The sequence below is a fragment of the Lethenteron reissneri genome, chromosome 9, assembly GCF_015708825.2.
Source record: "Lethenteron reissneri isolate LAM-NWPU_2019-01 chromosome 9, ASM1570882v1, whole genome shotgun sequence".
NCBI lineage: Eukaryota > Metazoa > Chordata > Hyperoartia > Petromyzontiformes > Petromyzontidae > Lethenteron > Lethenteron reissneri.
The window spans coordinates 8,440,811-8,453,061 of record NC_083787.1 but is presented as its reverse complement, the minus strand read 5'-3'; the positions used below and the strand labels follow the sequence as shown (position 1 = coordinate 8,453,061).

The 12,251-nt window shown below is 41.2% G+C and overlaps 1 protein-coding gene across 2 annotated transcripts in view; it reads right to left on the bottom strand.

Moving 5' to 3' along the window:
• The window catches only part of LOC133339385 (engulfment and cell motility protein 1-like), a 56,225-nt gene extending 45,058 nt beyond the window's left edge, over positions 1–11,167 (bottom strand). The window contains exons 1-3 of one of the 2 annotated variants that reach the window (XM_061547530.1): positions 10,917–11,167; positions 8,887–9,038; positions 3,624–3,702 (exon numbers count right to left, since the gene is read on the bottom strand). In XM_061547530.1, coding sequence (XP_061403514.1) covers positions 3,624–3,702; positions 8,887–9,038; positions 10,917–11,159 — 474 coding nt within the window. In that variant the 5' untranslated portion in view covers positions 11,160–11,167. The remainder of the gene's footprint in view (positions 1–3,623; positions 3,703–8,886; positions 9,039–10,916) is intronic. The other variant, XM_061547538.1, reaches the window with a different exon arrangement.
• Between the last annotated feature and the right edge of the window lie 1,084 nt (positions 11,168–12,251).

Below are 12,251 nucleotides of genomic sequence, written 5' to 3'. Positions count from 1 at the left end.
CATGCTTGGTCACATTTCAGTGCCTGTATGCGCACTGCATACCTCCAGTCTATATGCTGTACTGCATTACAGACTGCAGGATGTGTGCGTGAGAGAAATTGTTTTTGCCATCTATGCATATCATATGTGAAACTCACATTTATCATAAAAGAGAACACAAATGTACATGAACGAAACTGATTAAAAAATCAGGAACAATACAAACGAGATGGTAAAAACGAGATGAAAAATGAATGGATCCTCAAATCAAATCTTGACTGAATCACAAATATTAATTGCATCTCTGCAAGAGTGAATTAATACAGGATTATAATTTATGTAACTAAATGTACATATAAACACACAAATGTTGTACACCATGTATATTAACAGCCCAAGTTTACCTACACACTATTCAATATATTTTCTGTCAGCAAAAAATAAAAAGATAGATTTTCGCTTTGGATCTTAAAATTATTTTCCTTGGGTTTGGTACTCGTAACAAAACGCAAAAGTTCAAATGCGCTGCTGCCCGATTCTTGATCAATTCCACTCATCTGCAGCAAATCCGGAGTGTGTTGCTGGCAGACAAGGTAAACTATTAAAATGAGGTCAGTAAACAAATACTCTCTTCCAAAATCAATAAGGTTTTCGATGAATATACCATAAATACGATGACATTTCTCAAGGGAATTTTCAGTCCCGGTAAAACTTCCAATCCTCCAAAAAAATAGTTTGTGTGGCGGTAACAAAAAAGATATTGTTACTGCCGTAGAAATAAAAACATCGTTGCAACACATTTATATGAACGTCAACCTTTCTTTACTTATTCGGTATTCACGGCAAGTTAAGTATTAGTAGTAACTCTGAGCCACTTACAGGAAAGACAGCAGAGGAACATATAACAGTGGTCAAAAAATTCATACCGCCTCTTCACTGGGACATTTCCCATAACTCCCACTCTGCTGGTCATGTTTCGCAGCTGCGCCAAAGAAGATGAGGTTTCTTTTCCCATGGGAATGCCCAGCATGGGAAAAAGTCAAACACATCAGCAATATAAACTAGCACAATGAGGTGGTTTGTTTTAAAAGGCAGTCGGCATGTCTCCTGGGTTCAAATGGTGATGCCATTGGTCAAAATGCACTCAGTGTAGCAAGCCAAGGAGAACACTCAAAACAACGGTGCATTCCTGGAGATTCTGTGCGGGGGGGGGGGGGCAGTTATACCACGTGGCAAGGGTACAACATGCCCCTCATTACAGCTGAAGTGTTCCTCCAAGGTTAGGCTGACGGACTACTACGTGCCGCTAGGTTCGCTCAACAGAGCAATTCCCACTGCAGCGATGAGTGCACTTCTCCGTTCACGTGCCTCATTCGTAACCACTAAAGATCACATCCAATGGGGAATTGGGCATTAAAAGCGTTAAAGTTTACAACACTGACAATGCAAATGTATTGGTTATGCACAAGTCAAGATTACTGGTAAAATGAAAAAAATATCATTTAATGTTGGTTAATTCTAGATTTGAAGCTTTCGTGACTGCAAGGATTCATATTCTTAGGTTAAGGGAATAAATACATCTTGAATCATTGCCTCACTTGATGCAGCTAATCCGGCTGTGACGGTCCCACCTGATGACGGAGACTTGTGTTGCCTCCGAAACGTCGTGATTTTTGTTTTATTTTATTTATTTTTATTAATTTTGATGTTTTACCTACGTGACTTTACCGAAAAAACCTAAGAAAATGTTGGTTAAGTCTATTATACGTTTGCTTAATGTGCAGGGCTATTTTGTAGGTGGTAATCCTGTATGACTTTTATGCCTTTTTTCCCTTGGGCCGCATCGAATATGCAGAAATGTGTAAATATCTCACAGACAACATGATTTCTAGCTATTCTTATCGTGCCGAAATCAAGAAACTACATTACAAATGAGAAAAACTGCTGATAAGACGCGTTTTTATGACATCATTTGCAGTAAAATATCTATTCTTATCTGTTATATATGATCCCCAGCGCTGTTTCGTGTTTTAACACTAAAAACTAAACCCTCACCATAACTCTTATTCATTTAGAAGTTTGTAATTAATCTCTGGATCAGGGGGTAATTTGTGCATTGACCAAACAATAGAGACAGCAAGAAGCTAATTTAACAAAATAAGTTCACTGAAGTTGAAACTTGAAAATGTTGAAATGTACTTACATATACATAAATATACAGTTGATCATAGATTATCCAGCACGCAGTGATCCGGCTGCTTCCAACATTATCCAGGAGTCCCAGGCCAATCCGGCGAAACCGCTAAAACCGTTCCAAAGGATGTAACCAGTCCGGCGATCGTCAAACTCAATCATGTTGAAACAAGAGCGGAGGACGACGTACATCACCCCACGCATGAGTCTTCGAGATTAGCGTGCTAAGTATGATACAGTAAATACAGTGACTTCTTACACGAGGAAATATATATATGTGTGTCTCTTTGTATGTTTATTAATGCCAATTTCATACAGTAAATACATTTACAACATTAAAAAAACTATACACGCAACAGATACAATTTCATGTTTTGCAGGAATGTGCACAAATAAGCTATTTTAAATAATGACGTGATTATCTGGCATATAGAAAAAAATCCGGCACTTGAAGCTGCCGGATAATCGGTGATCTAGTGTATAAAAAAGTAAGGCATATGCAATTAACCGAGGCTTACAATCCTATTCCTTGTTGTCTGAACTTCATGGTGAAAGCCTTTATTTTGAGTGACTTGCAAATGTGATTGGGAGGATCCGCGCGGAGATCGCCTTGTGCGATACCCCCATCTGCAGGGCCAGCGAGGGCAATAGAGGCCAGTCACGGAATAGGTTCATGCTTATTCACGCCTATTTCACAACACAAAATTACCGAACCCAAGTCCCTGATGCGTGTTCTGGCGGAAGGCAATTTCCTCTGGAAAGTGCAGTGATTTGGCCTTCTCTCTCGCTTGCAAAATATTGACAAAAAATTGTCTTGCCACTTGCACATCAATCAAGCGCTTAAAAGTTTACCTTGGGAGGAAAATGTAAAAAAGAGCCCGCCCACCCGCTCGGCTTGATGTCAACACTGGCCATAGCCAGCCGCCGCGACACAGACTTGCTCGAACAAAGGAAGCGAGTGTGCAACATCTGCCCAGCTCAACACGACCGCCCCTTGTGCTCTGCGCAGAGGCTCAGCACACATTTCGCATTGTGCCACGCGCTTTCAAAGCAGCCCGGTGCATTACTCATCGGCAGATATCAGAGACATGCGGAGGCTTGGGAGGCCGTGGGGGCACATCTCTGCACAGGGCCATGCACTCGAGTGCACCTCGCAAGCAAGAGCTTGGGCTTTTGACACAAAAGGGCATTTGTGTGGCAATGAGGCTAGAGGGCAGAAGCTTAAGATCAGCTGGCTATCTACTCTTCAGGGTGCTGGACTGTCAAAGCAGGAGTCAAATTTCACACAAGTCACTGGCACACAATGGCAAACTATTGTGAACAACATGGTGCAATCTTGAACGTCCCTGAAAGGTTGGGCTCAATCTGTCATCCAAACGTGTGTTTATTTGCTACTGCCACAACATAATCCTACAAATTACACTTTGATAAGTCATATTTATTTCACTTACCACTTTCTTGTCCGCAGTCGCCTTCATGAAGAGGGCATTGATGACAGCGATTGTGTATATCTGAATTTCCTGATTAGACCTGCAACACAAAAATACATTGAAATATTTACAACAAATGTTAATGTGTACATCGTCTTAATACATCGTTTTAATAATTATTAAAACGATGTATTACTTTGTCAATCCACGGATGGATGAAGACTTCCCCGTGCAGTCTCTGTCACGGGGGTTGATTTTTCTTCACCCTGCTGTTCAGTGCAGGCGAGTGAAGGCAGGGAAACACGATCGGTTCAGCAGATATCACTTGCCAAAGTTAGCCTTGACTGGGAATCGAAACTCATGCAAGGGATAGCGATTCTAGTGCAGTAAGAGACAAACCCTTCAAAAAAACTGAAATTGTACGCATACTGAAAGTGAGTATTTTCAGCTTTACATACATTTACCGTGAACGCAAATTTGCTTATGCACAAATGTTTTGCTTTTGAGGGCTTGTGGCCTGGTAGACCACAGGTGGGGCTTCGACTGCCGGCGGAGAAAACTTTTATATTTACTTCTGAACTTAGTGAAATAAGCCTCTCTATCCACGCCCGAGAACTTCTAACTTACAACGAGCATCCAAAACGTGTCAATCAAACCAACAGTGAGTGAAAAAATAAACGAATGCAATGACGTTGCTGTGCAGCCATTGACATCTAGGCTGAGAGCACCAACTCGCTATAATTAATGTGGATGGCTGCCTGGTTTCGAACCATGGATATCAGCTGTACACTGGCTCAGCCCTGACACGGAGTAAGCTCCCCGAACCAGCCAGCCAGCCAGCCAGCCTCTTTTCGTTTTCAATAAAGTGCTGGAAGGGTGGACCAATAACCACTTCTGTGTGATAAAACCTCAAGTGGCAGCAATGGCAATGTTAGGAGAGTTACAAAAGATGAGCAAAGACGGCGTGTATATGTGAGTTAGAGCACTCTCAGGAAATTGTGTGAGCACAAAGGATACATTGATCAAAATAACTGAGAATAGATTTGAACAAAAGTGTCAGAGAGACGCCAAAAATGTTGAAATATTGAAATCAACGTATTTCTAAAATTACATTCTGCAAAAAGATAAAAAGTAGCAATGTTGACATAATTTTTTCATTGGGAAAGCCACTTCAATGCATTCAAGCTTGAATTACCCCGGATTTAGCAAATTGTCGTGAAGTTCACATTCAGTGTCTGCATTCAGGAGATTAAACATATTTTTTTAATCTTGGGAACAGTTTTGATATTGCACTGGCATTAAATTGCCTTCTTTAGGCACATTAGTACGCTTACTTTCATTAAAAAAATATTTTCCAAAAGTGGCCAATCCTGCTCTATATCACCTCTTTATTTCATCATTATGATCCTGGTCCTCCTGTAATTGTCCCAGAGACATATATATATGTGTACAATCTGTTGTGTTTCCCAGTTGTGTCCCTCCAACAATTATTTTGCATGTACACAAACACATGTTTTGCTCATGTTTATCTTTACCCACTACTCTGCAGCCTTCTTTATTCGTGAAATTCTGTAATCATTTCCTGAGGACTTGCGTCAACAGCAACCAGAGGTGGATTCTCATTTATCGCTCAACTTTATACTGGTAGGAACGAAGTGAACCAGCCTACAATAGATTATATCGTCCGTCCGTCCGTCCGATGTCCAATTAGGTGTAGCAACATCGCCCCCTACTGCAAACACTTGGCAGGACCCTACAAAAACCTTTAGACTCAGTGAGGCTTTCCTGGCTAAACAAGTGTAATAATACATTATGTTTATATTCTTTGGTTATTCGTTCCTACCAGCCCACCCCACAGGGTCCTGTTTGCTTTGATATCTCCAATCCAATTTTTAGAAAATTCCTCCCTCATGTTGCTGTGAAAAGGCTTGGTGAGAGTGCATCTCCTCGCTCGACTCTTCATCCTATTTGTATTTTGTGTCTTTATTTATGTAATTCGTGCGGCTGTTCCATCTTCATAAATGTTTTTTATCATTTCTATAGATTTTTGTCAAGGCCTTAGTTTTCCAGTGTTTTGGTGGTTAGTTTCCATTGAATCAAATGGCTTTTTATAGTCTGCAAAAGTCACACATCATGAAAATCGATATTTGTAGTTTATTATAGTCTGCAAAAGTCACACATCATGAAAATCGATATGTCTTTTTCGTAATAATTAATTACCCAGACAGATGGAGACTTGACCAACCACGATTCTATAAACTGATCTCCATTGCAAGAAAATACAAACATTAACTATAAGGGCTTACAACTGCCTAAAAAAATAAAAAAAATACTGACAATTCATCCTATCAGGCATAATGCAGTGTTGTGAACGATAGTATTAATAACTACAGCACCACTGTATTGAGAAAAAAAACCCTTCCGATTATACACCCTACATCACACTTACTCATTATCCACAAATAAAACCCAAAACCATTAAACGTTTTGATGAGCTTCTTACGCATTACTTCTGAATTTCATCGCACAATTTATAACTACCGTACATAATTTATAACGGACCTCCCCATCGCTGGCTTCAGGGCAACTTATAATTAATGCGAGCTCAGCATAGTTTGCTTATGCCCTCTCACATTAAATCACAGAGCTCAGCGACAGCTTAGGGGAGGTGGCAACGCGCTGGGAGGAGGGAGGCATTCTCTGCTAGTGATCTACAGCCAACACAAGTCTCAGGTCTCTTTATGGCCTTGCCCCACCGTACCTCGCTTCCCTTGTCTCGAATTATGTCCCCTGCCGCCTGTTCCACTCTCAATCTCTCCCACTACTCCAAACGGTTCCCCCCCCCCCTCTCTTTGTGCACAATCCCGTTTTTGCTCCGTTTCCCTACTTGCCCCCCCCCCCTGTACTGGAACGAACTTCCCCTCCACATTAAGCAAGCACCCTCCCTGTCTAGTTCCAGCTCCTCTCTCAAGATACCCACCTCTTCTCCCTGACCCATCTGTCCCTCCATCCCTAGGTACCCTCGTAATTCCCGTACCCACTAACCTCCTTCCCCATACCCCATCCCTATTCACCATATCACTTTTAGCGAAGCCTAATTGTACTTCTCATATCCCTTGCGAAGCGCATTGGACAAAGGCAGAATATAAATATAAGATAAGGTCACCAGGCTGCGGTGTAAACCTGCTACAGGCTGCTCTATAACCCCAACTCACTGCAGCATACCAGCCCAGGGGGGGTTTAGTAAATAACATTGCTTGGATGTTATCCTTTACGTACTCAACGTAATGCCCAATGAACAAGACTTATAAACTGTTATTGCAATGGTCAGCGCAAAGGAGAGAGTGTGTAAAAAGGCATACGAACAGAGCAGAGAAGGAGTGACTGTTGGCTGTAAATATTCACCCCCCAATGTGATGTGCTCATTAATTGTAAAGATCGGGGTCGATATTATATGCAACACAATTATAATTCTGGAGTGAGTATACAATAATTAGGTGGCTTTAAGGTTGATCCAACCCAATTACATTAATAAAAACAAAAAACTCTCAGGCACAGAAATGTATGCATGTATTTTGATCATTTAATAAATTAATCATAACATGAATAAAATTATTTTAGAGCATAATAGATCATGTAAGAAGAGATTGCAATCAACAATGAATTGAGCATGGCCTGTGATGATGATTAACTGACAGCTGTATTTTGACCTGTACAGCTAAACAATTAAACTTTGTTACCCACATTCTCCACCTCGCTGCTTAGTATGGGTAAAATCGTTAACCCATACAGATGAAAGCTTTACATTTAAGTGCAGTAATTCCTCATGTAACACAATACACGTCTACCTAAAAAGTGGCGTGTTAAGCGAAGAATTACTGTATACATTACAGTGCATAAGTAAAAAAAAAAAATAATCATTTGAATCACATTTGCACTTTAAGATCAGCCTCCAGTCATCCCATTGTGAGACAGAGAACTGAGATGAGGGTACGCCGCCACGTACTTTATCATGCTTCATATTTTTCGATTTAAAGCTTTCGTGACTGCAGGGATTCATCTTCTTGGTTCTTTCGGTAAAGTCACGTAGAAAGGAAGTAATAAAATAATAAAAATAAAACATAATAAAATAAAATAATTATTTTATTTTATTATGTTTTATTTTTATTATTTTATAAAACATAATAAAATAAAATAATTATTTTATTTTATTATGTTTTATTTTTATTATTTTATTACTTCCCTTCTACGTGACTTTACCGAAAGAACCAAGAAGATGCCTCATATTGTGATCGGGCCGCTCAGAAACCGCGTTATAATAGCGCGCGTTCCGCATTGCGCGAAAAGTCATCTCCCACAGAAGAACAGCGTTGGAGCGAAAATGCGTTGTAACATGCGTTAAAGCGAGGACTTACCGTACAGAGAACGGAGTATTGTGTTGTGATAATCTCTTTTTGGCAGCAGTCGACATTCCACAGTGCACACGGGGAGGGCAGTCAGTCATTCTCTCCATAGGAAATCCACCGGTTACTTTCCACAAAACAGAATGGATTTTTTTTGTCCCTGGAGAGACGCCGAGCTGAGCTGACCTCTGACCTCATATAATTTGTACCCATTAAACTGTTGCTAAAACATATAAAGATGAAATATAGTGCATTAAGCTACATATGAAAGCAGTATATGACTATGTTTTAATAATAATTGTTTACCTGAACATTTTTCGCGTGTATTTTTGAGTATCTGAGAACCCAATTCACCCTACCTCTATCTGCAAAAGCTAATCGAACTACATCATGGAGGAAATGCTATGTCCAGCAATTCGTCTGGACCTGTTCGAGGCAAGGATTGATGCTTGGATGCTTGAAATCACTCTAAGGTTGCATCGGTGCGTCTTCCACACTGCGGGGTTGCGAACTCCACGCTCAACACGAACAACGTCGATTTTCTCGAGCAATTAAGTAACGACGAGTACCCACACACGTCAGCGATTCAACTGAGATACTGGGAGGTAAAACAGGGGGGGCCCCTTGCATTGGGCCAGTGCGGGAAAAAAAAACACTCCAGTATTCTTGTTGCAGTAGCAATTTGGTGCAGTCCGTTTGCAACTGCAATCTTAGGCTCCATGTAATTGTGCTCCCTGTAAAGTAACCAATGTCATACATAAAAAGAAATTCCAGCTTATCCGCATGCATTACTTGATACCATGCCTCACATAGTAGAGGAGACGAGATGTGAAGGGATTGGAGGGTGGGGGGGGTGTGTGCGTGCTTGGGCGCGTACGCACACGGAGAGATGTGGCTGCAGCTGCTGGATGGAGATCTCGGAGGCCACGTGCAGGGACAGCGCGTTCCCACTCTGAATCATGCTCTCCAGGATCGCGAGCGAGCGCTGCAGCACGGTGGCGTCCGCTGTCGACCGGGTAGCGAAGTTCACCACCTGGCGTGGCATCACGAAGAGCATGCAACGACACACGGATCTGTTTAGCCCAATAGACCACAGGGACAAGTGCTGCAAGCAGGAGAGCGCAATTAAACTGAATGGCATACATTTTGGCGCGTGCCGAGGCCAGAGAAACTGAGTAGATCTCAAGGACTGGGATTGTTTACGATCCCAATTTCTGGTGATGTGTATCGTGGAAGTGATGGGAATACCCACACTTTTCCCCACCACACACGGCCTACCGATAGACTGCAGAGCATTAATTTGTTTATACTGCTGGAGACATGGAGGTGGGAATTTAAGACCAGCATGCTCACCGTTACACCACGGGCAGTCGTGTAAGTCTAATTCTCCGCTATAACTGTATTTGTGAACCCCTTCGTGAGCACCCGTTAAAATGAGAAACGTCACCTCTCAAAAGTCGTTCCCAGCTGGGCACTGTGGTTTACACCTGTAAACCACAGCTCGTGACATAGGGGCTTGTCCATTGAGCAGGTACCATAATGTGAATGATGCACCTTACCCTCTGGGCTACAAGAGGGACTGCAATAGGCAGAATAGTAGTTAAGACTGCTGCTCAATTTGTGTAGCGTTTGAGTGTTTCCCGCTCTTATGCGTTGGGTTTCTCTCGGCGTTCCATTTCTTAAAAAAGTAATCGTTCAAACATTCGTAGAGCAGCACACTTATGAAAGGTATTAAGGCATTCATTTCGAAGGATATTATTGTTATACAATGTAATAGTAAGACAGAATTCCACACTGCTTCCCATGGACCAAAAACTCGTCGTCTATCTGCAGCTGAACAAACGGTCTATCATTCTCGAAGCCACACTAGAACACCTCACGAGAGACTCGCAAAGCTCACAGATTTCCTCCTTGTGAACGAAGCAACGCAGCACCACTACTGCGCTTTGCTACAAACACAGTGGCGTTATACGACAGCTGAGCACACCCCGCGATCTTTCACACAGCCACGCACGTCCAACCAATCTCCCCACGGCGCATCATTGCGCCTCGAACAGCTGAATCAACACAAGCGTACAGTGCACCACCAGAAGGTAAGAACTTCAACATGATTCCATCCACAACCTACCGCAAGCCTGGTTTATATATATATGGACATATTTGGTGATACTTTTTTGGCAGCAGTGCACAAGCACTAATAACAAAAAAACTCAACAGCATTCATCAATAACACCGCCTTAAAAGGAAAGGTATATTATGAGGTAATGTTTTGGGTAACATTGCTTCTTTTGGCAATGGCCCTCCTTTATGTGCTATGAAGAAGGTCCAAGGTCGAAAAGATCAACTACTATAAACTCCTTAAAGGCATGAATGCGTTCAGTTTTTTTGCATTACGTACATATTTGTATATTAGTATTTCGATAACCAAATCAGGTTTAAAAAACGGAGTCTGTTGATTGCAGTGCGACACTTTTTTGCGGAGCATACAAAGACGGTCTTAATTAACCTTGTGTGGATATACATTTTTACATCACGGACATCATCTTCTGGGGTACTTGCCAGACGCAAGGTGAAAGAGACACCGTTCACTGCCAGCTCTGAATGCAAATGACGCGATCTTGACAGCAAAATTTAAATATAAACGGGAGAAAAATCAAACGCGCTCATGCGTCTTGTTCATCACATGGGATCAATTGATTTCTAAAGGGCCTCTTGACATTTGCACAGTATTTGTGTCCGAGTAATGTTTATAATTATAGATTTTTTTTAAACACAACTGAGTAAAATAATCAAAAGCCTTCTCAAAAAGGCGTATTTACTCATTGCTAAAAAAATACCCCATAGACTCGGTGTTGTTCTAACACCCGCAACATATTTATAGTGGTCGGAATATTGACCAAGGATACCTTACCTTTTTAACAAATGGTCCCTGGGTGAAGGATTCCCAGGACATAATGCTGTGATCCATCAATTCCACAAATGCAGACAGGGTATAGGCCAGGTTCTCCCCAACACTGCAGTGAGAAACAAGCATCAACACTTTTTTAATGCAACAATCGCCATTCTTTCCACAATAATAATCGCCTGGTAATTCACTGACGTATGTACGTATAGTTGAACTGCTTTCACACCGTACGTAGCCAACCGTGCTCATCGGAGGCGCGGTATATGTACAGACTGCACCGAACGTGGCTCGCAAGGAGCATGGATATATTCTTTAAACCAATTTATACATACAACTTTGACTGTCTGAGGATGTGCATGATACGTAGAAGGGAAGTAATAAAATAATAAAAAATAAAACATAATAAAATAATTCTCACGTTTCGGCCACCTGAGGACGGCTGCTTGCGTTGTGGCCGAAACGTCGTGAGAATTATTTTATTATGTTTTATTTTTTATTATTTTATTACTTCCCTTCTACGTGACTTTACCGAAAGAACCAAGAAGATGAATCCCTGCAGTCACGAAAGCTTTAAATCGAAATGTGCATGATACTCGATATGCGTCAATGAAAAGAACTTAAAAGTAAAACGTCAACCATCTTCAACAATGTCATGGTAGTGCAGTATAAAAAAAGGATGACCTGCAACCATAACAGTCCACCTCTCCATATACGACGAAAGACTATTGTCTTTGAATACATGGTGAGGTTCATTATGAATCTTGTTATTTTATTGTCAGAAAGATGTCCGGGCTGCCCTTGTACAAGTCCAGGCTCAAGGCCTCCCTTTATCCCTCTGGCTATAACGGACTGCTCTCTCTAAAGTAAATATTTCAAATCTTTCTGTACAGCGTCTTGAAATGACGGAACATTTAGACGCTTTGCAAATCCACATTGCACGTATTGTACTTTTAATCTACCAGAGCCCCATTGGCTCTTCAGCCTTGTTCACAAATTTAAATCGAATTAGGTGCAAATGTTCACAGTTTGGTGATGACATTTAATTTAATATATACCCATATATATATTCTTTGGTTCTTTCGGTAAAGTTACGTAGATAGAAAAATTATTATTAAAAATAAATCAATAAAAAATTATAAAAAAACTAAAAGAACACTAATGTAGACTGTAGCCTGGTTCTTTATCGGAGTGAGTGTACAGGCAGTCTATAATGTAGACTGTAGTCTGGTTCTTAATCTCGGTGAGTGTACTGCCAGTCTATAATGTAGACTGTAGCCTGGTTTTTATGCATGGTGAGCGTATTGGCCATCTACAATGTAGACTTATTCTTGGTTCTTTCGG